Source organism: Poecilia reticulata, chromosome 14 (genome assembly GCF_904066995.2).
Source record: "Poecilia reticulata chromosome 14, P_reticulata-male-v2, whole genome shotgun sequence".
Taxonomy (NCBI): Eukaryota; Metazoa; Chordata; class Actinopteri; order Cyprinodontiformes; family Poeciliidae; genus Poecilia; species Poecilia reticulata.
Window position 1 is genome coordinate 4,864,085 of NC_088843.1, and position 26,285 is coordinate 4,890,369.

Here is a 26,285-nt window from a genome sequence, read left to right on the forward strand (position 1 = left end):
GATCAAATCAGGCAGCCAAGGATTCGAATCTTGTGAAAGTCGACTTGTGAAGAGTTTATGTCTTTAAACAGGATTATTAAAGCATTTTAGAAGATTCCAAATAAATGCCCAAGTGCCCTGGTTTCATTAACATTAGAAGTTGATTGGAGGAAAAACTGATATTTTGTAAACATTTATAAAACAAGGTTTTTATAAATCTGTGTAATTTTTGAGTAGATTAGTTGCTGCAGGAATATTTGAGAACATTTCTTTGTGTCTGAAAGCTGCACTTTATTACTTTACTGCTGTTAAGATGAATGGACAATCTGTGGCTTACTTAATATTTATCAATGCTTTTAGGTTTTCTAGGCTCTAAAAACAAATTTTGAAGTTGTACTGAATACAGCAATCTCTCAGGAAGCAGTGAACCCTTTAAGTCATTCTTTATTCTTACTGTCGGGAAACCTATTTATTCCGATAAGCAGCTTTGCAGGAACGCACTGTACAGTAAGGCCCCGTACTTTTCTGCAAAGTCATCAGTACAGGTCACTGATACTGAAAGGTAACAAAGCTCCTTTGTTTCTGCCGTCCGTACATCTTTAGTGCTTTTTCCGTCTTCCCTATCAGGTCACCTGTTTTACTGCCAAACTGAACACACTTCCTTATGTTAGTGGTATCAAAATAGCCAATTTGACCTCAAATGCTTGAGCTGAACCCAAACACTGAAAAATCCATCATAGCATTCACATCATGGACACTTTGAACATGACCTACATAAAGGATCCTGTAAGCACGAAATTTATTTTAAAGCATGAAGAATGAATCTCTTCCAGTCACGATTATAAAAAATAAGAAAATATTTTTTTTACTGCTTAAACTCTGCTTAGCAATCAGAGCTTAGCTAGCTGCTAGCTTACACAGCTAGCGCCGCTAGCTTTAGTAAGCTAGCAGCGCTTAGCTAGTTCTAATAAGAGGCTACATGAAGCTTCATCTCTATTTCAGAATTAACTGAACTGTTAATTTGAAACAATACTGCTTATTCAAGCAGTAATACTGTACTGCTTGATTTAGTTTAGTTTTATCTGTTTGCCAACATTTTGTTTTTAATAAATTATGCCATCATGCACTGCAAACCAAAGGATCTTGATTAAACATTTTACCTTAAGCCCTATTTAAGCAGAACTATCTTCAATTTCATTCATCATCATGCTTCTGACATTCGTCCATTCAGAGCTAAACTCCTGTTTTCAATACTTCACTAAATTGTGCCTTTCTCCCCTCAGAAAAGGTGAAAGCAGCAAATCAATAGCAGGCAGGTGTTAATAAATCTTTGTACTGTGTGTACAGATGAAAAGTCTGTTTGAAGGATAACTGAGATAAGAGGCTGCCAACAGGATGTTAAAGATGTGAAAAGCCGCTCTCTATCATGTTTATTACGAGAGAGAGTGTAATAAACTAAAAGAAATACACAGGACAAAGGGAGTGCGCTAAAGTAAAGTTTTATGCTTCTCCTAAATTACCTGTGATATGCAGGGGGACCTAAATTGATTCAGATTTCATTAAAAAGCAATTTTGTTCTTTAATTCAAATCAAATAGTAAAGGCTTTATTAAACCCATTGTTATGTGTTTTATTTGTTTACTCTTGTTAGTAGCTTACAGCTAAATAAGCCCTTATCATACACAAAAACCTTGAAATATATCACTGTATGCTTTTCACTTTTTGAATTAAATTACTAAAATAAATGTTTTGTCTGTAAAGTTTTAATGTTTTAAGATGCATTTGTCTGTTTTCTGTTTTATTTCTCAATGAGCAGTAAGAGTCAGGACACTGTAATGCTTCAAAAAGTCCAATAAATCTTTATTGTTCATTTTTTAAGTCTCACCAACATCTGGAAACTTTAAATAAGTTCAAAATAATTTGTACGACTCACAACAAGTCATTTAGAAATCTCTTCTATATATTTATGAAACATGTTCCAACAAAACATTCAAGTCAATTAGTTTAATTCCAAATCAAATCCTGTCTATTATTCTCTGCCGTTACATTTTGAAACTTTTACCAAAATCTTTTTTGCAACTATAATCCAGAAACAAATCCGGGCAAATGTGAATCACATAAAAATGTGTCTTCTATAAGGATCTGAAGACACATCTGGTTTCCTTTCAATTGATTGCTTGCTCTTCACTCCTCTGGTTCAGCCAACATGTAGACATATTTTAAATTAGTCAATGACACAACTAATCAAAACATAAAATGCATCAAACCAGAAAATATGTAAAAACGAACATCTCTCCTCCTAAAAATCAGACAATAATTTTGATATTTCTGATCGAAGTGTGCATATTTGAGTTTAGAGGCATCTCATGACAGACCTCCTTCAAACAAAAGGAGTTTATTAAGCACACTCAAAATCACTGGAATATGTAGAAGTGAAAATAACAAAAACGACTATGAGGCAGAAATCAAGAGAAATAAATGATTTGTTTGAACGCAATAAAAAAAAAATCACAAATATTTTATTGTGCTACGTCTTTCAAATGTATATTTCTCTAAACCAGAAGTTTGCCTGAAATCGTAATTTTTCATCCTTCCTGCATAGAGGAGATGACAAACTTCACTTCAAACCAAACAGTGAAACACAAGGCTGTTAAAAGAACAACCCAAGCACAGATGACAAAGTGCATTTCTGTCCAGATCAGATCAGCCACCTTTATGAGTCTCTCTGTAAAAAAAACTTTGCACTTTGAGCAAATACAGCACTTACATACGGCCTACAGTTATTACAGGTCAACGTAGTCGACAATCAAATCAGGAACAGAACGAGACGAAGCGAATGTCTCATAAACTTCCAACTACCGTAATCGCTGCTTCCGGTGGAGGAAATGAACTGACAGCTTCTGGAAATCTACCTGACCTTTGCGAGGCAGATTAGAAAATTGCTGACATTTAAATAATATTCCTTACTGTACCAGAGAAGTGTTCATGCCTCAAACAAACTTTTACACAGGGAGAAAGACACTCACAATCGTACAAAATGGCAGCAGACACACTCACACACATAGATTTTTAAAAAATCACCTGTTGAATCAAATGACCACAATCTTCCCACAACTGTTACTGAAGACCTAAAAACACACGTTTAGAAATGTGAGATTTGTTCCTACAATGCCTTGAAAAAGTATTTATACCAGTTGAATTTGTTCACGTTTGGTCCATTACAACCACATACTTCATATTTTCACTTGGATTTTTTACGGTTTTGAAGTGGAAATAATATTTTTAATATCTTTTTTGCAACAGGTTTCATGATGAAACGTGGCGGTGGCTAAGAAAACCTGTTGGAGCCTGCAACAGGTTTGTGCAACCATACAGCTGCAGTTAGATCAAAGCATAGCCATGTGTTGGCATGGCCTAGTCAAAGTCCAGAAGCAAATCTGACTTTGAATCTGACGCTGCACATGAAATACAAGAGAAAACTGTGATTAGGCCTGTCGCAATAAGCAATAAATCAATTAAACTGCATGATAAATTAAAACAAGCTCAATTTCAATTTGCATCATTTATTGTTTTTCTACTTCTACCAAAAATTGGATGATGAAAGTCTTCAGTGGGTTACATTGGTGTCAGTTAGCTCTTTTCATGAAGGACAATTTTACTTACAGAGACTTCATAATTCATTTTAACTGTTGTTTCTGTTGTCTTTGTTTATTTATTTTGGATTTTTAAGATGTTTTCCTTTTCCAGTGCTAAAAGTTTATTGATCTTTGAGATCTTGCATTTTTATTCCCTTCCTTGAAAATATAACCATTTATTGCAATAACTTCTGGACAAATTAATCGTTCAGCAAAATTGTGATGAAATCAGAAAAAATTCAAGAGTTATGAACACTTTTACAAGGCTTTATGATTCCTACCATTATCTACCTGAATAAAAAAAATAGTTTCTATCATTATTTTAAAACTTTTGTTTTCATGACGTGGCTAAAAACCATCTGAAATGCAAGCGTCGCTTTTCTGCTGGTTTATCATGTTACAAACACACGTTGTGTCTGTGTCCACCACGTGTGTGTGTTTATGTGTATGCAGCTTCTGCAGATGCATTTCTGTGTGCTTACACACAAACACACTCAGATTATCACAAACCCATCTGCTGCTGGATGGAGTCGTCTCAACAGGAGAAAGACAAACAGAGCAAAAGAAAGACAGGAAGTCGAAGCCAACGCTGTCCTCTGACTGTCCCACAGGTTGGTCCATTAATCCACCTGTCCCCTGCGGCGAAGGCGTCGTCTCTATGTCCCGCCGTTGTATGAGTAGTCTGCCTTGTTGTGCATCACCAGCTTATTGTCCACAAAGTAGAAGCTGTCAGACTGCGTCTCGTAGGGGTGCAGGACCATCTCTCTGACTGTGGGTGGGCGCAGAAACAACCCCGTCAAAGTTCTAGTTTCTAACCTAGATGTAGTGATGGACTGTGACCTGAACATTCAGAGTCACATAAAGATAGTTACAAAGTCGGCCTTCTATCGCCTGAAGAACATTCAGCTAAATGGAAATTAAGACCATACGGTGTACCACCTCTAGAGTGCGCTGTTTTCCCCAGTGAATCACGTTTTTTGTTTGTTTGTTTGTTTTAAACTTTATTCTAAGCACTCAAAATTACATTTAATGCTGGTTCACATTTGTGGAGTAATCTGTGAATAAAGACTCCAGAACTTATTTTGTATCTAGTTTGACCCAAATTTCACCAGGTCACAAACATTTCCATCATTACAGGACTAATCCTGCTTCTGAAACACTGACTTGGCTTGTGATTCAGTTCTATTTAAAAATAAATAACACTTAGACTTATACAATATGGACTGCATTATTCTACATTATTAAATCACATGTTTACAATTTTTGTTGTTTGTTAAAATAAATGAATGCTTTTAAATGTCAACCTAATTTAAAAACAATCCAGAACCAATTTAAATACCACAGCAAAGGAAAAGACTGAACTAATCTGTAAGAAACAAATACTTTTTTTAACAGCATTACATAAATAGTTATATTTCAGCAAATATCTCTTCTTATTCATGTCTTTTGTTTTGTATTTTTCTAATAGTAACTACTTTGTCTCTGTTATTGTGTCTATTGGTTACTCTATTTTGTCTATTTTCTGAACAGCAGCTTAGACAAATGTGACTTTTTAAAATGCTTCATAAAAAACATCTATATTTAGTTGGTTCTTGATATAATCTGACCACCATGTTCAGCTTTCAGGTTTCAAGCCAGAATTACTTTCATTGACAAAATCCTCCCAGTCTTTTCAGGTTAAATTTTTCCATTTTCAATGCTTAAGAAGGCATTACTTTCATAAACTGCAATAATGTTGTAGTTTATGCTGTAAATGTCTTCCACTGTTTCTTTTGCTGGAATAAGGCACTTTTAACTTTTCCTCTGTCGCCCCCATGAGGTTGATGACTAGAATATTTTTAACATTCTTGAATCATGATCATCACCCAGTGCTTTAACTGTCCCCTGTTGTTTATTTATGACTAATATGATGAAACTCTATTAGCAAACTAATAAACACAAGCTGCACTGAATTAGAAATTCAGGGTAAAAAATGTTTAAAGTTGACAGAAAATGTGAAAATATCTCTTGATAATTATGCGTTACTGGAAGATTAATACCAGAACACCAATTATAATGGATGGTTTCCAACAGGTGCAAATATGCAGCAAATGGCAAAATGAGTTGTAAACACATGTAAAAAAAACAAAATAAAAAAAACCAAATGTAATAGAAAAGTAATGCAAAAACTTTCAATTAACAAAACAAATGCAAACACAAAAAATGCTGCAATCACAAACAAAATGTTACTTGTTTGCTGCTGGTTAAGCTGTTTGCACCTGTCATAATAAAGTCTTAAAAATGCAGACATAAAAAAATAGTAAATAAACCATTTGTAGCCTGGTGGGGGCACCACTGAAGCCTGGTGGCCTGCCAGGCTTATAATACTCTGGAGGAAATCCTGAAACTTCACTATCATTCTAAGCTTATTAACAAACTGATTTTGCAAAATGTTCAATCATCTTGGAAGCTTCCTTTACCCAGAGAGGTAAAGAAATGTCTGCTGCTGTGTAATGTTTGATCTGACTTACTGGTGTCCTCTGACAGAGGTGGGAATTCGTAGATGTGCTCACAGGTGTTCTTGCTGCTGGGCATACAGAAGCCAAACTCAAAGTCGAAACTCTTGAGCAGCTTCTCCCTGAAATAATGTCTCTCGATCATCCGGAAGTTTTCTATCGGCATGTCACCGACTGTAAACTCGACGCTGGATGGATGAAGAATCAGAAAAGACGGAAAAATTATCAGAGATGTAGACTACATACAACACAGTTTTTAGTTCAATCTACTGCAGACTGTGAATGCAGATTAATTTATACTCACGTAGCTCCAACCTGCCGCAGTCGGAGGAAAGCAGGGGTGAACTGGTAACGAACAAAACGGCCGGCGTTCGGGTCGATGTCCCTCTTCTCTCCTGACTTATCTAAGATGGAAACCAGTTTCAAAATAAATAAAACTCACATTTAACATAAAAAACATTGTACTAAAAATGCTCCAATACCAATAACAAACAAAAGAAAACATGTAATAGAAAGGTTTGATTTTCACATCCCTGAAGTTTTTTTGTTTTTATTTGCAACCACAAATTTCAAAAAGTTTTATTGAGACTTTGTGGGCAGATGACATGCTTTCCAAAGTTATGAGAAATAAAAGTCTTACTTCTTCCTAGAAAATGAAGGGAAATTTTACTATTTGTTTCTCTGTCCAACTGAACATTATTATTGCTTTATTTTTCTTTATTTTAGTGCAACGTACTATATTTACCCAAATTTTATAAACTGGACAAGTAAAAAATACCATTTTGTGCGTTAGGATGATGTTTCTGTGGCTAAATATATATATTTTAAACCCTGTTGTCTCTGATATTTGCTCTCGTCAGCTGCTCAAGGACTCGCCTGTGGACGGAGGTTTGGTGATTTCAAACAGCACTGTGCTCGTCTCCATGTCTCTGATCTTGAACCTTGTGAAGTCGATGTTGAAAACATTCTCATCTGGGCTGCATAGATAATCTGCAGGAGGAAAAACACAAAGAAGAAGAAGAAGATGTTTAAAATAAGACCACAAAAAGGGAACAATGCTGCATGCTAATTAAGATGTTGAACTACTAATTTGCAAACAAACAGATGTGATGCTTTATAAGAATTCACTGAAATCAATTATTTTTATCCAGTCAGCATTCGTTAAAGACTTAAATATTTTCTTTTCTTTGTTTTATTGAATAATGTAGTCACAATGTGTTGAGAAGGCCTTTCCAGACCGATCCAACATCAGCACAAACACACCAGCAGCCAGTGAGAAAGAGAAGTGAGTTATTTTTATTCCTCTAATCCTCCCTGCCCTTACCAGGCAGTGTCACTGCTTATTAGAGTTCCCCAACAGAGCAGACACTTCCTGCTTTCTGTCTGATCCGACATCCATGCAGATGCTGCTGCTCTTCATGCCCATCACGTCAGAAGCCATGAAATATGAACATTTCAGAGGCTGGAGGTCACAGCGGACTGGCCTTCACATGAGTAAAAGAGGGTCCGTTTGTGAGTAACTGTGTTTTTGCACGCTACATCCATCAGCTGGCGCAGCGTCTGCTCATCCTTCTCATTGGATTGTGAGCTTTTTCGCAATTTCTCTTTCTGGAAACGTTCCTCCAGCTGTCTGCTGTGTCAGCTCATAAGAACCAACCACATCTGCCGGCGCAGAGAAATGGAGGAGGAAACAGCTTCAGAGGGATGATTTAATTGCTAATGATGCCAGCTCTGACCGGACATTCAACCCACCAGCTGTCCTAAACTCCTGCTCAGTAACTCATCCTTTCCTCTGGCTTTTAACGCTAACGCTGTCTTTTATTGTTTCCGCAATGATATAACAGAGAAAATTAGACTCCTAACATCTGACAACAAACATGTTCAATTGCATCTCTCATATAATGATTGTTTTTGATTGTGAGTTTGTTCGAAACACATTTTGAATTGTTTTTATCCAGAGAATCTTCTTCTGCTGACAAAAGAACTTTGAAACTGGGTGTTCATCGCCGTCACCATTATTGGGGACCATTTGTGTCCCACGATGTGGTTTTGTGTGGCTCTCAGGCAAAAATGGCAGCTCAAAGTTTTAGGTCGATGCAGTTAAACAGATTTTACAGTGAAATGTTCACAAACGATACAGAAAAAGTCTTCTATATATGGAAGGTACAACACAAAGTATTCGTTTAATTAAATTTCATAGTAAGCAGGATCACAAGCGTTCAAAGACTTTGTTGCTCCCTTCTGGAAAATTTTAGTAAACGCCAATATAAAGGAAAAGTTTTTGGAGAATGGGCGACCCATGTCCTGTTCTTGTTGCTGAGAGTACCCAGAAAAAAAACATTCATATCTATATATAATAGAAAAACCATCAAGATGGTTGTTTGCAGTTCAGTGGGTAAAAATTGTTAGCTGGATGACTTTTGTCCCATGTGACAAAAAGTTTGCACCCCTCTGTGCCATACAAATAAACTTGATTGATTAAATAAGAAACGATTTATTATGTTTTCCTTTATTTGAATTAGTTCAGAAATGTTCCTACATTTGAAGATTAAACGACCGAATGTGTTCACTAAGTTATGGAAACCTTAGAGGAATATTGACAACATTCACCAAACGTTTTTGTATTTTCTCTACTGATGAAGCCCTGAAGATGAACCGCCATCCTCAGTCCATGGATGCTGTCAACTCCGTTCCCTGCAGGGGGCAAATGCTCTTGAAGAAGAAGTAATTTATTCTGATGTCTCCTCTTCTGTCAGTCTGAATGCAGAGCTCAGCATTTCTAAACACATCAGCTCTGCATGCTGCAATCCATCCACACCCTCTGGGTTTTCACACAGCTTTAGCAAAATTCAAACCAAGACTAACTGTTTCCGACATAAACAATTGAGTACACCTCCCCAGTCTCTACATTGTTGGCTCATCCTGCTGTTAACTTACTACTAATCATCGTCTCAGAGCCTCCAGATGACATCCCGATAGCAATAATGCTAAATTAGAGACAACGAGTTTGTTCTGTGTGTGAGAATTTATGTGTGTGCTTATAAAGGTCAGTCTGAGCCGTTTACTGTAATTTACACAGTCTGTGTCTGTGACCTCGGATATGTTCCTCACACAGCCACCCAAGGACAACCTGCGGCTGAAAACCACTGAAGCAAGCTGCAGTTTTTCACCGCCTGTGACAGCAAACAGCCACAGACACGCCACACTTTCACCAGGTCTCTCTGTGTTTTTGTGTTCAGGATTTGATTTCAAAGCATGCAGTCAAATGTCTGGTTGCTACAATGGAGTTGATTTATGACACTAATGTGACTATAAGCAGTCAGAAGTGAACTGCTAGGTGTTCACTCTGCTGCTGGAAACAGGAAGCTGGTCGGCAAACCACTTCTTCAATCAGGAATGATTCAGCTGGCACTCCAGACTGTCTGTTCAGCGTTACAACACGCCATTTTTCACACGCACATTTTATTCTCAGCTGTTAGTTATTATTTACAGCAGCACAGTGTATCAAATATTAAAATATTTGCACGGTGATAATCAGAATGCTTGGATGCAGTATTTGGTTGGGTGTAATATTTCAAGACAAAACTTGGTAACACTTTATTTGAATGGATGTGACACTGTCATGAAGGAGTCTTCATAAACGTTTACGACTGCTGTCATGAAGTGTTAAATAATGACCCTATTAATTCAAAGTTGCACTAAAAGTTGCATTAAAAGTTCATTAAAAGTGTCAACTTTGCTTTATTTGGTAAATAATGACACCTTAAATGCAATGTTCAATTAAACTTGTATTAAAGGTGTCAAATTTGCATTAAAAGTGTCATTATTTACTGAAAGACACTTAATGACAACAGTCGTAAACATTTATGAAGACTCCTTTATGTTTATGACAGGTTTTGTCAGTCTTATGCACACCCCTTCAAAAAGTCTTACCGAAAAGGGAGTGCGACCTTTACGTTTCCGTAAATTTAGAGCAAAGGAATAGCATCTAAGTTTTTCTCAATTTGTGGTCCGCGGGCGCCCTCTAATGGTCCGCAAGGTACTGCATGTAAACAACCGTTTATTTGCCGTTACGTTAGCTCAAAGTGCGACGCTACAGTTAGCTTACCAAAGCATTGTGTTTATAAATAATAATGGACAAATGGGCCAAAAAGAAAGCCTGAATATGTCGGTGGAAAGTTTCTCAGGGTGAGTTGCAGAACTTTTGCTTTTGAACATTATTACGACACAAAGCATGAAGCAGGAATACAGATTTAGCTACTGAATGCGTTGTGACGGTGACGTGTTTTCTATCAGTTTATAATCCATTCTTTCAAAATCTGTAAATAACTCAAAACGCCCCAGAGGACGTGTTCATGGTTTTATTATCTTGTGGCCAGTCACATTTACAAAACAGCGCCACCCTTCTCACATTCGCAGGAACAAAAACAATGAGTTAAAAGACTTAGCAAGTAATTTTTGTTTAGTTTTCAATTCAAATATCTTGGTTCACTAAAAATAAGACAAAACTGACTTACAAGTAACTTTTCAACAAGATATGAGTTTTTTTTAAAGTAAATAATTCCTCAGTTTTGATGAAAATGTTCTGGTTCCATTGGCAGATTATTTCACTTATAACGAGACATTCTCCCCATGTTACAAGTGAAATAATCTGTCAATGGAACTAGAATTTTTTTATTAATATTAAGCAATTATCGACTCAAAACAACTCCTACATCTTGCTGAAAAGTATAACCTATGAGTTAGTTTTGTCTTATTTTAGTGCACTAAGATATTTCTGCTAGAAACTAGACCAATAATACTTGGTAAGATTTTGTGTTTTTGGAGTGCACACAGGACAAGCAATTTAAAAAAGATCAATCAACGAAATAGTGAAGTTTTTGGACTATGGGAAGAAGTCGGAGTACCCAGAAGAACCCAAACATGCACGGGGAGAGCAAATAGAAAAGCTCCAAGCCAAAGAGAAAACACCCAGTTAGCTTTTACTTTTGGAAATGCTTGACAATAAAGTTGCTCAATGCCACATTCATTTTAAAATAATTGTAATAATTTAGTGTGCTCCTTCATTACAAATGACAATCTGGATCCAGTTCAAGCCAGTGAAAGCTGGAGGAGCCTTCCAGGCACATGAAACCATATTAAGAGCTTATAAACTCAACATGCCTGCTGGCTAAAATAACAGCTGACACTGATAATGGGATGTAGTTTAGTGTGTCCCAGTTCAGTCGTAGAATAGATTCATCCGCCATTACTGGGAGTTTGTGCTGTTTATGGCACATTTTATGTGGCTAACTGCAGTTCTCATATTAAACTATGGTTAATTGTTTAATCAGAAATCAAGGCACTTTCTTTTTGTAATTTTTGAATAAACCAGAGATTTTTCTTTATGAACATCTGGAAGGATTATAACATTGAAAAACAAAAAAAGAGAGAAAGAAACGCTACTAATGACATCCAGTTAACTTTGTAAGCACTGAAGAAAGAGATTTTTCTCTTTCAGTTCTTCTTTTTGTGCTGTTCCTATTTAAGGCCACTTCCTGAGTTGCTCTTTATAGAAACAAAACTCAACTTCTGCTTTAGGATGAGCGAATACATCACTTATTTAAAAAAGATGAAATAAAAAAAAGAGCATGTTAAGTTATATATCATTTTAAAAACATTCAATTCAAAATATCAACAATTAAACATAAATATTGAATGTCTACTTGAAGAATCTCAGTAGTTCTCTATTTTACCATCATGCTATTATATATATACTCATATATTTTTATATATTTAACTGATGGAAGAGTAAGAAAAATAACATGAAGCAGCTTAACTAACATCAGCGTTTCTATGATATTTACATTTCCAAATTCCACATTAAAAATGTTCCCAGCTGTGTTTTATGACACCTTAGTTGTGTTTTATTGTTTTTTTTCCTGCTAATCATGAAGCAACAAAGTGCTGAAGCGTCTGTTTCAGCTGTAAAGCACTTCCTAGATATTTTTGAATATATTTAAATCTGTAACATTGTTGCTGATCTGGACTGGATTATCCCGGGTTTTGAGTGATCAGTAATGCACCAATTTCTCAAAATGCCAAAAAATACTAATTGAAATCCTTTCTTTTGGTTATAAACCAAACCCAGTTTAAGAACTTTGGGTCTGGATTTAAACACAGAAGCAAAAATTTAGTTTCAAAATCCCAGACAAGCATTTAGTTGGAAATTTACATAGCAAATAGGTGGAAATCTAAGTGTAAATCATTTTAAAAGCTCACTAATAAAAAAAAGACAAACTCAAAACAAAACAGATTTTTATCTTGGAATAGGACATAAACTTTAAAATTTGAAGTGTTTTCTATGTTAAATGTAAGTGTTCCCATATTTTTTTCAGACTTTTCAAGACTGCGTAGGAAAACTACATTGAGCAAATAGGTAAGAACAGAGATGTGGGTAAAATGTTATTGCAGGGAGTAACATTGTTTCTCTGCATCTAAACCTGGAAATTAAAACAAGCAAACAATAAAAACAATTAGCTTAATGCACCTGGTGTCTTTCAATATCACTTGAAGAGAATATGACAACACAGACACTGCAGGCATTTGGATAATAGAAAGAAGGCTCTTATGCAGCTCATGTGGACTAATCCGGTTTAGTTTCTTCAATGAAGGCAAATCCAGGTAATCAGCAGAGAGAGGGGGCGGCATGTAGGAGGGAGATGGAGGTGGACGGTACCAGATGAAACCAGGACAAAAGAATCATTGCTTTGAGAAGAACAAGGTTACATTTTAGAAAAAGAGTTCCCAAAAAAGCCAAATTATGGGAATTTTACAGCTAATCTGGGTATCGTAGCAAAAGAAACAAGACTCTGGGGATAAAATCTAATCTCATTTGTTGTGGGAAATTATTCAAATTACACAGATTTTAATTTTCAATCATATCTGTTAACATTCCAGACAGTATGGGTGGGTTATCATTTGGTTATCAATAGCTGTTAATAGTGAGAATACATACGGTGTTCGTATGTAAAACATCAGTTGGTGCGGGAATTTACATTTATGATTGTAAATGTTCTGCTTTGTTTGTGAAGCTAACAGCTACAGGAGTTAATAAAAACAAATTTCCTCTGTCAAGATCTAGTTCTCAGTTTGGTTACTATGTGAGCGTCTGATTTAGTAGAGATCTGAACAGCATTGACTTATAATAAACTCCTTCCAATCTAAGTTGTATTCAAAATGTTTGACATTAAAGAAATTAACTATGAACAAAGAAGGAAGGATTTATTTTTAGAAAACCAAAGACTGGGTCAAATATTAAAATCAACTTCAGTGAGAAGGATTCAGATGTGGAATAATTGTTGAGATGAGTTAAAACTGTGTTTTTCACTCTTAAAATTAAAGAAAATTATAAAAATCAACTGATACACAAATAAAACAAGGTTACTATCCCTGAACTCCCTTACTCTTTGCTACAATGCAGACAGCAGAGCTTGTTGTGAATGCTAACGCTAACTAGTGTAGCCACCGATAACGGCTGATGAACAGTCTTCCTGTGACCGTAAGTCGGTTCTCTGCCGTTAGGGCATTTAGCAGCGAGTAAATGAGGTTGACTGACAGCGCTAAGACCCTCCTCCTGGCTCTGATTGGTTGTTTTTCATCAGTAGCAGTGCATTTCTTCAATAACAGCTCAGAGAGGAGGTGGAGAAGATCAATCTTTTCACATATTATCTGTCTCATAACAAACTATGACAAATAATCATAATTTGTAATGATTATGTTGTAACAGGCTGTCAAACTTATTTTCATTTTGGGTCATATCAAAAAGCTGAATGTTCTTAAAGGGCCGGTTGTGCCAGCATATATTGATAAAACCCATTAAAATGTTAAAATATCGATAAATAACTGTTCCTCCAGGATTTTGTTATTGTTTTAGTGTTTCTTTGCAATTAAAATTGCACATTTTGTGGTGACAATTTATAAATGTTTGTTAGGAATTTTTACGATATTTGCGCTAATGTAAATGTGACTTTTTATTACTCGCCGTATCAATTATGGACTATAACTTGAGATCAAGTAAGGCTGAGGCAGCAGTCACTGAACCTCAACATTTTTGACCAATTTTGAGAAAATTAGCAGTAAAATCAGAAAAAATGTGTAGATTTGTTGATTTTGTGTGAATTTTGCTGAATTGTGAAAAACTGGAAGGACTTGTAATTTGGAGTCTTGAGGGCCACATAAAAAGTTACGGTGGATCAGATTTGGCCCGCGGGCCTCGAGTTTGACACGTTATAAGTTACACACTGCAGCTTTAATGTTGTTTATTATTTATTTACCGTACATCACAACATTGTAACAACATTCACCAACATTACTGTATAATGTATATCTTTATAAAATCACTCAGCCCTCATTTTATGTGCTTAATTGGCCGCTCTAATTACTTTTGGTGATTAATTTGGGCTCACCCTCTAACATTTGGAGACAGACTCCAGACCCTGCAAAGATTAGGAAGCTAAAGAAAATGGACAGATGGACGCTTCAGCACAAAGAGGTGCCCCTGTTTAAGCCGCTTTGTTCTGTCACAGGTCAGCTGAACTCGTCCTACGACGATGGCACTGCTTGTGCCAACCCGACAGGTACAGTATGTATACTAAATAATGTACAGCTCTGTCTCAGCATGCATAACTGTAATACAAAACCTTTCGTCTGCGTTCTTTGGAAAATATCTCAAACAAATCAATTGGAAGGAGGACAAGGTCTTTAAAAATATTCATAGCTGGAAATTCAGAAGTAGGATGTATAGAGGGACTGAAATAATGCAAATTGGAAAAAGGAAAACAACAAATACATCGGAAAAGACACAAACAGCAGAACTGGTCTTTTCATGATGTGTCAGCTTTAAAATGTAAAGTGGAGTTGAAAATATTTGGATCAAACTATTTACAAACCAGGAATCCAGTACCATCTAATTCCTAAAACTTGACTTAGTTACTAAATGGATCAGGTGGGAGATGCATATATAGACGCTGAAAGCTTTTTCAGAATATTTTCAGTCAGAGGCTTCTTCAGATTCGCTGTAATACAGACTGCTACAAGAGATCTTTCCTGCCAACAGCCATCAGTGTCTACAATAACTACAATAACATTTAATTTCCCTTTGGGATCAATAAAGTATTTTTGAGTTTTAATTCAAAGGGACACAAAATCTTACCAAGTATTTTTGGTTTGGTTTCTAGTGAAAATATCTTATTACACTTGAAATAAGATAAACATACCTTACAGGAGCTTGTTTTAAGTAAATTATTTCTTAATATTGATTTTTAAAAAGTAAATGGCAGAATATTTCACTTATAACAAGACATTTTTCCCATGTTGTAAGTGAAATAATCTACCAGTGGAACGAATCAATATTCAGGAATTATTTACTTAAAACAACTTATTATATCTCAGTAAAAAAAATTGCATTGTAAGTTAGTTTTGTCTCTATTCAGGTGTATTTGGGCGAGAAACTAGGCCAAAAATACTAGGTGAGATTTTCAGGCTGAACGTGGCTGAAACACATTTCTGTGGTTCAGGATTGTTTTCTGTCCTCTCTCAGCTTCCATCGTGCCGCTTCAGAGAGGGACTCAATTTCAGCCACTTGAGGATTCGTGGCAGCAACAAAACAGGCGCAGACGAAACAAGACAGCGGCTTCAGCGGCTCCTCGGGAGAGAGCTCAGGTTTGCCTCCTGCTTGGTCAAACCGCCAGTCCTGATGTCAAAGCGTGTGTGATGGGAGTCCGTCTCCGTTTCATCAGCGAGCCGCTTCGCTGTGAAACGGGGGGAGAAAACAGGAAGTGTGTGGGAGAACAGAGATGCATGCTCTGCTGGCTGTAACCAGTAGGGAGATGCTTCACGTTGCTGTAGTGATTCAAGCGTGTATCCGCGTTGCCGTGGTGATTCTCACACGCCTCCTCTGGCTTCCGAGCAATGACGACAGGAAAGTGAAAGTTTTTAAGACTAATACGGTTTAAATTTGATGGCTTGGCTTTACTCACAGTTGCTGCTGTTTTAGTGACACTAGACAACTTACAGAAGATACCAGACGTTTTGGCTGTGAGTAAAGACAAGCTGAGTAAGCTGTGGCTATTATTAGAAAACTGCAAAACAACCGAAACACTGAGATTCTTTTAATCAAGACTGAAAACACACCTAAATAATAATTAATGGAATATTGATCAAGATATTTGATGATAGAACTCGAGAAGATGTAATATTTGTTATTGATTTCTCAATTGGTGACTGTATTATGTTTTAATTACATTTTATTTTTGTGTTTTTATCATACAAGGCACTTTGAACTGCCTTGTTTCCAGAGGTGGACATAGTACTCAGAAATTATGCTCAGCTATAGCACTTCAACATAGTTTTACTCAAGTAAAGGTAAAAAAATACAGCAAAGAAAAAATACTCCTAAAAGTGCATTTTCTCAAAAACGTTACTCAAGTAAATGTAATTGAGTAAATGTAACTAGTTAGTACCCAACTCTGCTTGTTGCTAAAATAACCAATAATACAAACAAACTTGATTGATTGATTGATTGATTGATTGATTGATTGATTGATTGATTGATTGATTGATTGATTGATTGATTGATTGAATGATTGATTGATTGATTTATTATGCTAGAGCGAAACAAAGAGGATTAATCAGAAACTTATTCTCCTGCTTAGTCTGTAAATATGTGAAGAAACAAAAGAAAAGATGGGACAAGAACTCCTTGTGTCATCTCTTACATGTACAATTATTTGATGAAAATGTTAAATTTCAATTAAAACGTCAGCAGTGTTATGGAGTTTAAACTTCCAATTGCCTTTTAAAAAAGGTGCAGAGTGTTTGTATGTTATAACTGTCTGTAACCAGGTTGTGTAAGCAGCCTTTAAATAGTCAAATGTCCTTCTGCCACCTGTTAGCTAACTTACATGTAGGTGTTCTCGTCTACATAAGAGCTTTCTACCAGCTTCCTGGTGACATAATTAAAAAACGACATTTTTAAAGTCAGATGAGAAACCAGGATGAATAAGAATGTTTAAAATGTAAGCAGGTTATCTGATGTAAAGGAAGAAGCTGATGGTGAATTCATTCATTCATTCATTCCAATTTTTAATTTCTATGTTGTTTGTTTTTGAAAAACAATACACTTTTTATTATTTAGCTGTCAAATAGAAAAAGAGAAACATCAAATATTATAATGTACCAAAGCAAGTCAGATAAAAACAAAATCCAACATTACAGCCACTTAGGGCCTCCTGCTGGTCAGGAGGTCCAATGCACTTAAATGCTGAATTTGAAAATGTAGTTTTTTATCTCCACTGTCACCACATGCAAAGTTACTGACTGGGTGGATTTAATTAGGCCTCTTTTTGTTCCTCTTGCAGAATTCAAGCTCATTTTATCACGTTACAATCACACTTCAGTAGATTTTCCTGGGATTTTGTATAGGAAAAGCTGCACATTTTTATGAAGTCAAAGAAAATTCAACATGGTTTTTATTTTTATTAGCCATAAAATAAACCAAAAATAATCTGAAAAGTGTAGCGTGCATTTAACTGTATCTGTAATTTAATTTCAGCATAAAGTCAGCTGTTTAATGAAGGCCTCAGAGGTTAGTCAGAAACCATTAGTGAACAAACAGCATGATGCAGAACAGGAACAACACAGTAGATTATAAAACAATAAGCTATGAACATCTAATAGATTAAGAAAAGAAAGACAAAGGCGCTCCTGTCGTTTGAAAATGCTCTTTGTGAAAGAAAACTAACAACAATGTTCATTTCTATAACGTTAATGCTAACCACAGCTTATTGCTCTAATCAAGTCTGACTTTGTTGTAACTGTGACTTATGGGAGAAGCTATGTGAAGCTCAATGCATCCAGACAAATTTGATTGAAAATAAAAATAAATAAATAAATAAATAAACAGGAAGTCAAGCCAGTTTCCCTGTTCCTTACTGTAAGACACGGGGGTGGCAGTATCATGCTGTGGGAAAACCTTTCTTTACAGGGAAGCTCAGAGTTTATATGGATTAAGGTCAATAAATCAAAGAAAGAAAACCTGAGAGGCTGAAAAAGATTTGAGCTTCACTATATAACCAATAACGACTCTTAAATTTTTTTTATCCTCACATTTTTAGTGATTGAATTTAAAAAGCTTGAAGAAAATGTTTGTTATTGATCATCAATATTGTCATTGAAATATCTGATAACAGCTTTGAGATTAAATGTCTTTCTATTGTGGAGTCCTAAATTATAAATAAAGATTTATCAAGTTTCTCTTTGTAAATTTGCAAAACTTTATGTTGGTCTCTCATAAAATCAAAGTTGGGTAGTAACTAGTTATATTTACTTCATCAACTTTTTTTTTTTCAAATGCACTTTTAGGATTATTTTTTTACACTTTTATTTGTGTAATTTTAATATGAAGTATTTCTTCTCTTACTTGAGTGAAATTTCTGGATTTTCTACCCACTAAAACAAACATTTTAACTAAAAAGACAAACTCACAACCTGCAGTTTTTGCTAAAGTTTCATCAGTTTTTTTAATTGAAAGAAACTGATTTGGAACATTTTCTTTTGCCTGGTTTTGTTATTTATATGAATTATTGTCATTTTTGTCCTGAAAATACCAAAATATCCATTTAACTTTATGTTTTGGCCTGTATGTTGATGCTATTTTTAAATATTAAATGATAAATTTGATCAGTTGCTCAGTACTTGAGTAGACTTTTTACTTTTACTTGAGTAAAAATATGCTGAAGTACTTGCTTGCGTAAAAATTTTGTACTCAAGTAAAAAACATTGCACAACATGCAGATAATGTACACTGAGCTGTGTTACAGTAGCTTGATAAAAAGTAAGCAGGTTAATTAACAGATTTTTTAAAAACACTGCATGCATAAACAATGGTTACCTGTGTGATTCCTCCTGTACCTTTGAACCTAACATCTCCAGTGAGAGCTAACCTTGGCTTCTACCTCAGCAGGTCATTTTCTGGTCCAACATTCACAAAGTGTGTGTGATGTGAGTCAACAGAGCAGAGCAGGTTCAGTCTGAGGTATTTTCTCATGTGATTCAACAGGGCCTATACATTACATAAATAAGAGGACACAACAATGACGCGATGCATGACTCATACGGGATCTGACACATTTCCAGCACCTTTGTCCTCCCTTCCCCGCGCACCAGCAGCCGTGAACTTACGCTCTGTGATCTTCTGCAAGCCCAGAACATTCTCCGGAGTGATCACCGTCCTCCCCAGCAGCTCCTCCTCCGTGGTCACCGGGACCTCCACCTCGGTCGAGTTGCAGCCTTTCTTCACTTTCATCACCGCCGTTTGCTTCGGGCTGCCGTTGCCGGTGCTATCCGTGCAGCCGTCGGTGCCTCCGGTGCTTCTGGCTGGATTAGCGTTTGATGGGTCCTGGCTATTGCCTCTGCTGGTACAAGAATAGCTCATTCTCCTCCCTCCCTCCCCTCACCTCACCCAGGGTTTCCAAGATCTGCTAAACAGTTGCCTCCCTCTCTCCCTCTCTCCCTCCCTAAGCGAAGGTTGCAGAGTTGCTGCTTGTTATCCGGTCCTTAATTCAAATCCGCTCCGTCTTTATGAACCTCCGCTGTCGGGTTGCATGTACGCGGCACCCCGGTCCTCCTCCTGCGCGGTGCGGACTGCCTCCGTTCCCGCTCCTTTGCGCAGCTGCTCTCCGTGAGGGAAGCGATGTTTGGGTCGTGTCAAGTGCAAGTAGACGTCTGAGGGAAATAATCTGCTGGGTTAGAAATTACAAAAAGAGGCGGCAGATGGTTGGTGCCGTTAAGAAGAAAGAGGAGGAGGAGGGGTGGGATGTTCAGCCGCGTAGAAAGCGGCTGGTGGATCTGCGCACCGTCTGCGCTGCAAGCCATCAGTGCGCACAGCAATAAACATGATGAACAACTCTTTGTGTCTGAGCTCCTCAAAACATTTGCATTGGGTGGGCTGCTCTGGAGAAATAAAGGAGTCTCATGTAATCCTCACTGTAAAACACAATGCGCCATTTTTTCACTTGATGTAAAAAGTAAATCTGGTGTTTGGGTCACTATATGTCATAATCTCTGAAAACTGGAGGGATTAAAACAGAACATTTGCTCATTTGAGTGATCTGATGAAGCATTGGCGATGAAAAGAGGGAGGAGGACAACCCTTTGGAGCCAGCATCCCAAAGGGACTCCATGTTGTCTCTAATATTCATTTCCTCTACAAAACAAATGTAAAAGAATAAAAACATACACAATAAACATTAGAGGTGGGCAAAGTACACAAAACATGCACTTAAGTAAGAGCAGCACTACTTAACATATTTTACTTAAGGTAAAAAGTACTCGTCCAAGAATTTACTCAAGTAAATGTTGGTATTTTAAGAGCGAAATGACAATAATTCATATAAGGAACAGCAAAAAAAATAAAAAATTCAGACAAGATCAAATGTTTCCAAATAATTTTATTTCAATAAAATTATGAAACTTTAACAGAAACTGCAGGTGTGTGACTTTATTTTTGGTTAAAACATGTTTGTTTTCATTCAGTGGGTAGAGAATCCAAACATTTTACTTACTAAGAGATACTTCATTCTGAAATTACTCAAGTAAAAGTAAAAAGCACAGACTAGAGAAAATACTCCTAAAAATATTTTTTTTCCAAAAGGCTACTCAAGTAAATGTAATTGAGTAAATGTAACTAGTGGAAATGCAACTTTGATGAACATGCATTTAAAGTTTGGATGATTTTGGACAAAAGTTTTGAAAATATACTTCAAATGATTCACATTCCCTGCAGATTTAAATTAAAACTAACTTTTATCAGCAGGACTTAAAGGACAACTTTTAAGTAATCCTGCCAGAGTACGTACTTAAATTTAGTTGAGAATCTGTGCAGGTGGATAAAATTAGCATGATGGTAAAGAAGCCTTCAAAACATTATCGCAGTGCCAATGAGTTTTTCTTTGATTTATGTCTCATGTGTCAGAAACAAACTTTTTGGCTGAATGAAGAGAATTTTAAAATCACATTTATTTTCCTTTATGTGTTCCTTATATGATTGTTTTGTGACAGCTTAATCTGAATGGCCATGTCACATTTCATGTACCTTTTACGTCAGTTTGTCAAAAACTCACATTTTTGCGCTGGAGGAAGAAGGAAGGGCAATTGACAAAACAAGTATTGTAACATTGTGATCACAGCTCTGATTGTTGCATTGTGGTTCGGAGTTGCAGGTTTCAGTTGCTTCTCTTTATGCTGCTAACATGTGCGTTAAGCTAATTACTGTGACCTGCTATTTCTGGCTGATGGAGTCTGTATTCCTAGAAAGACTCACTTCAGGGCCACAGTCTGTTCACACTGGATGGCGTTAAAATGTTTATGCAAACAACCAAGAGTAAAAAAAATGGATGAATACATTCTGAACAAGAAGAACACGAAGGTCCATCTTATTTTTGTCAAATAACAAACAATAAGTGTGGAACTGAATTTAGTAAAGATGCTGTGCCATGACCTAAAACTGGACATTTATGATAAAAACCATTAAAAATGTCTCAATTAGAAAGACTCTGCGTAGACCAAGGGTGACATAACCAGTCTGGTCTCTAGGATTAGGAAACACTTATTTACATTGGCCTGTATTGTTTTGCATAGCACTTTTCACTTAAAGGGGCAATATTGTGCGTTTTTCAGACATTACATTTTATAGCACAATTAAATAACTATGCTACCTTCAGTTGCTATGAAAATGCTACATATATCCAATAATGACTTGTAAATTTTGTAATTTAACACCTTGAAATTGGGCCTCTGTCTTTTTAAAAGCTGCTGCACTTTCTGAAACTCCACCTTCAGGAAGTCATCACAACATGGCCCCTCTGTTAACCCTTTAACAACGTTTTTTTTGTGTTTTTTTTGTACCAGCATTTCACTCAGGAGTAGCTACTATAGTGAGCTCAGCTGATACGCAGCTCCACCAGGTGTTTGCTAATTGCTGCTGGCTAGTTTGAAGGAGCTAAATGGGGGAGTCGGAAGCTTGGAAACTGCAGCTCCGAGGAGGAGCTACGCCCTGGAGGCGGAGCTAGGCTCACCCAGGTGTTTGGACAACTGAATGGTTGCCATAGAGATTAAAGGATTTCTCAACTATGTGTGAAAGAATCAAGGTTTATTTTTGTCGAGGAAATAACATTATAACCTGATGATTTTAGGTAAAACTGCCCCTTGAATGAGTGAAATAATGATTTAAACACTGTGGTATTTACTTAGATTAGACATCTGTAAAGGAGAAAAACTTTTTCCAAGCACTTTATATGATCTTGTGTTGGACGGACACCACTGGATAAATTCCTTCAGTTGTGTTTGACTTGTGGCTGAAATCCTAGTTTTACTCTGAGAAATATCTCAACAAGACATTTATTGTGAGCACTAAAATTTTCCAATTTGAACCTCTGCTATAAATATACCTGCCCACCTCATGGATGCTGAAGAATGTAGTGCTTCAGTTCGTAAACCACCACCAGGTCTGTTCTCTTTAAAGGCCGCAGGAAATGATTCACCCCCATTTCACACTTATTAAGAAGCTGAATGACCTCTGATGCCCCGAGAGAGAACCTGCGTCAGAAAAGCTCTTTACCGCCCTGCAGCGGTCCTTTAGATCACCTTTAGACACTAGTCAGTGAAAATATAAGCAAACTACAGCTACTAGGCACTGCCAAACAGAGTGGATTCACATTTTTATTAAAGTTTTTGGTATCAAAAATAAGAGATAGTTTGCTTTTACAGTAAAAGCACAAGGGTGTGATAACATCACACTGCATATTGTGTAAAAATAATACTCTTTGTGACAGAAGGCATGACTTTGCAAGTTATTACAGTGTTTCTGAGTCACTTTGGTGCATTTCTCAAAACAAAACCTCCAACAGCGTGTCACTTCTTCAGAATATTTATTCGTCAAAAGCAAATATTCATGTCAGTGAAACAGTCGTCAAAGTGTCCAGATGTATGACTAATAAAGACAAATAGTTTTGTCAAGTTTTCATTTTGACAGTTTAATCTCTGCAGTGTTTTCTAATGTAACAAAGTCAAATGATCAGAGCATTTGTAAGTTTCAAATACTCTTTATGATTATAATTTATTCAAAACGTTGTACAAGAGCAAAGAGCAAACTTACCTAAAACAAACATAAGAAACTCTCTTTGACAAAAGTCAACAAGGAATCAGTGAAACCTGAGAGAAATTGCTCAATTTGAGAAACATTTTCAATACAGTTCAGTTGTTTTTATTGTCATTGTAATTAAATTAAAAAAGTGTAATTTGGTCAGCAATGAAAACAAGTAATACAGACACATTAGTATCATACAAGGACTTCTGAAGACTCGGTTGCAGTAATCAATACGACTAAAGACAAGCGAATGGATGAGTTTCTCTTGATCTTGCTGGGACTTTAATCCTCTAATCCTGGAAACGTTCTTCAGGTAATAGAAGGTCGACTTTGTAACTGTCTTTATGTGGAACAGAGCTGTGCAGGTGTAAAACTCACAAAACAAAGTTTTAAGGAACCTCTTGCTTTGTTTTTTAATTTTTCATTTTATGTAGCGTGTTTTTCACCAGGTATTTTATTGTGGTGGCTCACTGTTTGAAGGAGACACCAAAGTTTTGTGATGTAGATGGGATTTCTTTATTTTCACTCTGGCTGTTGGCTATATGGTCACTGTGGGCTCTTCACACGGGCCTGCTGAGTCTGCTCGTCCCTTTGTCACGTCTGAGCCGCTGCTATCATCAGCAGAAACACACACACACACATACATATACCCCTGTCCTGCCTCTCGCTTCGACCCGCATAAATTCACTTTAATTGAAAAAAAAAACGTCACATTTTGACATAAACTGTAAAAGCACAAGCGCTGCTCTCACTAATTGTGCGTCTGACCCGTTCGGATCATGACATGGACCGGCACGTAAACAGACATGTTCACACACACAGGCAGAGACGGGGAGTCTGGACAATGTGCTGACCTCAGGAAGCCATTCCTAAATGTTTATTGTTCAGGGCAGCAAGAAGAGCGTCGAGGGTCGGCTCACCTACCAAACGCTCGTTCTGCTTGCACTGAACCAGAGGAAACAAATTCAACTTTTCAGGCTATTTCAGAAACAAATGCATTAAAAAGTCGATTTTTTTTTTTTGCCTGATTTATTTGATCAAACAGAAAACAAAGTAAGTCAATGTAACCTTGTGGCTGCCAGTGAAACCTTTTTAGCCCCACCGCCCCGCTATTCACCGGCAATTACTCAGTGGCACAAATTTTACAAAAAGAAGCAAACATTTTCATTCATAAATCAGGATTTTAAAAAACACTTTCACCTCAGTTTCAATGAAACTAGTTTAATTTCATATTTTAATTTGAAACCTCTTAATTTCATCTTTTTTTGCCAATATAATCACAGTTTTTGATATTTAAAAGTCACTGACGATGTCTCAGAGCTGATTACTCAAAAACACGTGGCTACTTTTAGCTAAAAAAAGAAAGAGACAAGAGGAATCAAATTTTAAATAACTATAGGCAGAACAATCTGACTAAGAATAAATTGTTTATTTTCAATTTAAAGAATCAGTGTAATGGTTTATTAAATCGTTGGATTGCAAAAGCAGTTGTACTGTTTCCATTTTCCAACATTTTTGTCACAAAACACGACATTTTTACATTTTAGAAATTTTTCAGAAGCATGGCATTCATTTGGATTCATCTCTGATAAGTGTTTATATGCATCTTTTCAAGCTTCATCAGTTTTGTACATCAAGGAACTTTAATTGAAATTTCTTTCTGTTTTATTTTGCAAAATTGTCCAAGTTCAGATGGAAAGCATCTAAACATCAAATTTCACATCATTTTTTGGATTTTAACTGAGCCATTATATCACCAGAACATTTTCCGGCTGTACGTTTAGTATTGTTGTCTTCGTCTCATTCTCCAGTTTTCTGCAACTTCAAATTGTTTTTCTTTTCTTCTAAATTTCCTCACATTTTTCTCCATCCATCTCTGTACCTGCTGAAGAAAAACATTTCTGCATGTCTCACTGTGGAGATGTTCTGTCAGTTTTCCACCACATTTTATTGAAATTTGTTTGAAAAGTTTATCAGCTTCTTCTCCATGTTCTCTACAAAGCTTATAGCAAACCGCACATTTTCTTATGTTGTTCGTCCTGCTTTTCAAAATGTGACACATTGTTAAAGTTAAGCGAATAGTTGTCCTCTCAGCAGAGATTCATGGCTCTGCAGATTGAACAAGACATTTAAAACCTCAGATGCTGTTTTATGACCTTGAAACTTCCCCCTGACCTTTCTGTGATGTTCCCTGCTTCCCATGATGCTGTTTGTTCATTAATGATCTCTAACAAACCTCTGAGGTCTTCAGCTGGACACAAACTACGATCAAATTATACAAAGCAGGGCTTTGTTTACTAATTACCTGACGTCAGATGGTTGAGACAGATTTTATTTACTCTTTAAATTTAAATGGAAATGATGTTTCTTCTACTTCACATTCATAATCTTCTTTGTGTTGGTTTATACCACATGAAACCCAAATAAAATACATTAAAGTTTGTGGGTATAGAGCTCTGGAAAAAAGTAAGAGAGCACTTAAAATGATCAGTTTCTCTGATTTTACATTTTACAGGTACATGTTTGAGTAAAATATTGTTCTTTTATTCTATGACCTACTGACAACATGTCTCTGAAATTTCAAGCAAAAATTTAGTATTTATTTGCATAAAATAACGAAAAATATGCAGTGCTTTCAGATCTCAAATAAGAAAACTAGTTCATATTTATTTAGAAGCAACAACACCAATGTTTTAACTCAGGAAGAGTTCAGAGATCAATATTTGGTGGAAAAACCAGGAGGTTTTCAGTGCAACGGTCTCAAAAAAATGCAATAAATTTTAGCGACTAATTGACTCGAAGTATTTCAACAAGCTGCCAGTGAATTAAAATTGCCACAAATCAGCTGAAAATGTATTTATATCTCGTCTTCATTTTATTTCCAATGATGTGAGGGTCGTTAATCTTTTCCAAAAACATTGCACGAATCCTCGAGTCAGAATTTGCAAATGTACTTTCAAAAAACAGTTTTAAAACAGTTTTAACATCCTGA

General features: G+C 36.3%; 1 protein-coding gene and 1 long non-coding RNA gene across 3 annotated transcripts; one reads left to right on the plus strand and one right to left on the minus strand.

Moving 5' to 3' along the window:
- Positions 1 to 1,814: 1,814 nt before the first annotated feature.
- Positions 1,815 to 20,214, minus strand: unc119a2 (unc-119 lipid binding chaperone a2). The gene is made up of 5 exons (XM_008427441.3): positions 19,330 to 20,214; positions 6,985 to 7,098; positions 6,413 to 6,512; positions 6,124 to 6,296; positions 1,815 to 4,382 (listed from the first exon to the last, which is right to left on the minus strand). The coding sequence occupies exons 1-5, from the start codon at positions 19,580 to 19,582 to the stop codon at positions 4,270 to 4,272; spliced, it is 753 nt and encodes a 250-aa protein (XP_008425663.2). The 5' UTR covers positions 19,583 to 20,214; the 3' UTR covers positions 1,815 to 4,269.
- Positions 9,976 to 25,957, plus strand: LOC103475647 (uncharacterized). 2 transcript variants are annotated; one of them, XR_535349.3, is made up of 5 exons: positions 9,976 to 10,296; positions 12,486 to 12,526; positions 14,676 to 14,726; positions 15,689 to 15,810; positions 22,057 to 25,957. It is a non-coding gene; the product is annotated as an uncharacterized LOC103475647 (long non-coding RNA). The 2 variants fall into 2 exon arrangements; XR_014090800.1 differs by lacking the exon at positions 22,057 to 25,957 and adding an exon at positions 19,208 to 19,323 and having other exon boundaries at positions 9,980 to 10,296.
- Positions 25,958 to 26,285: the final 328 nt, after the last annotated feature.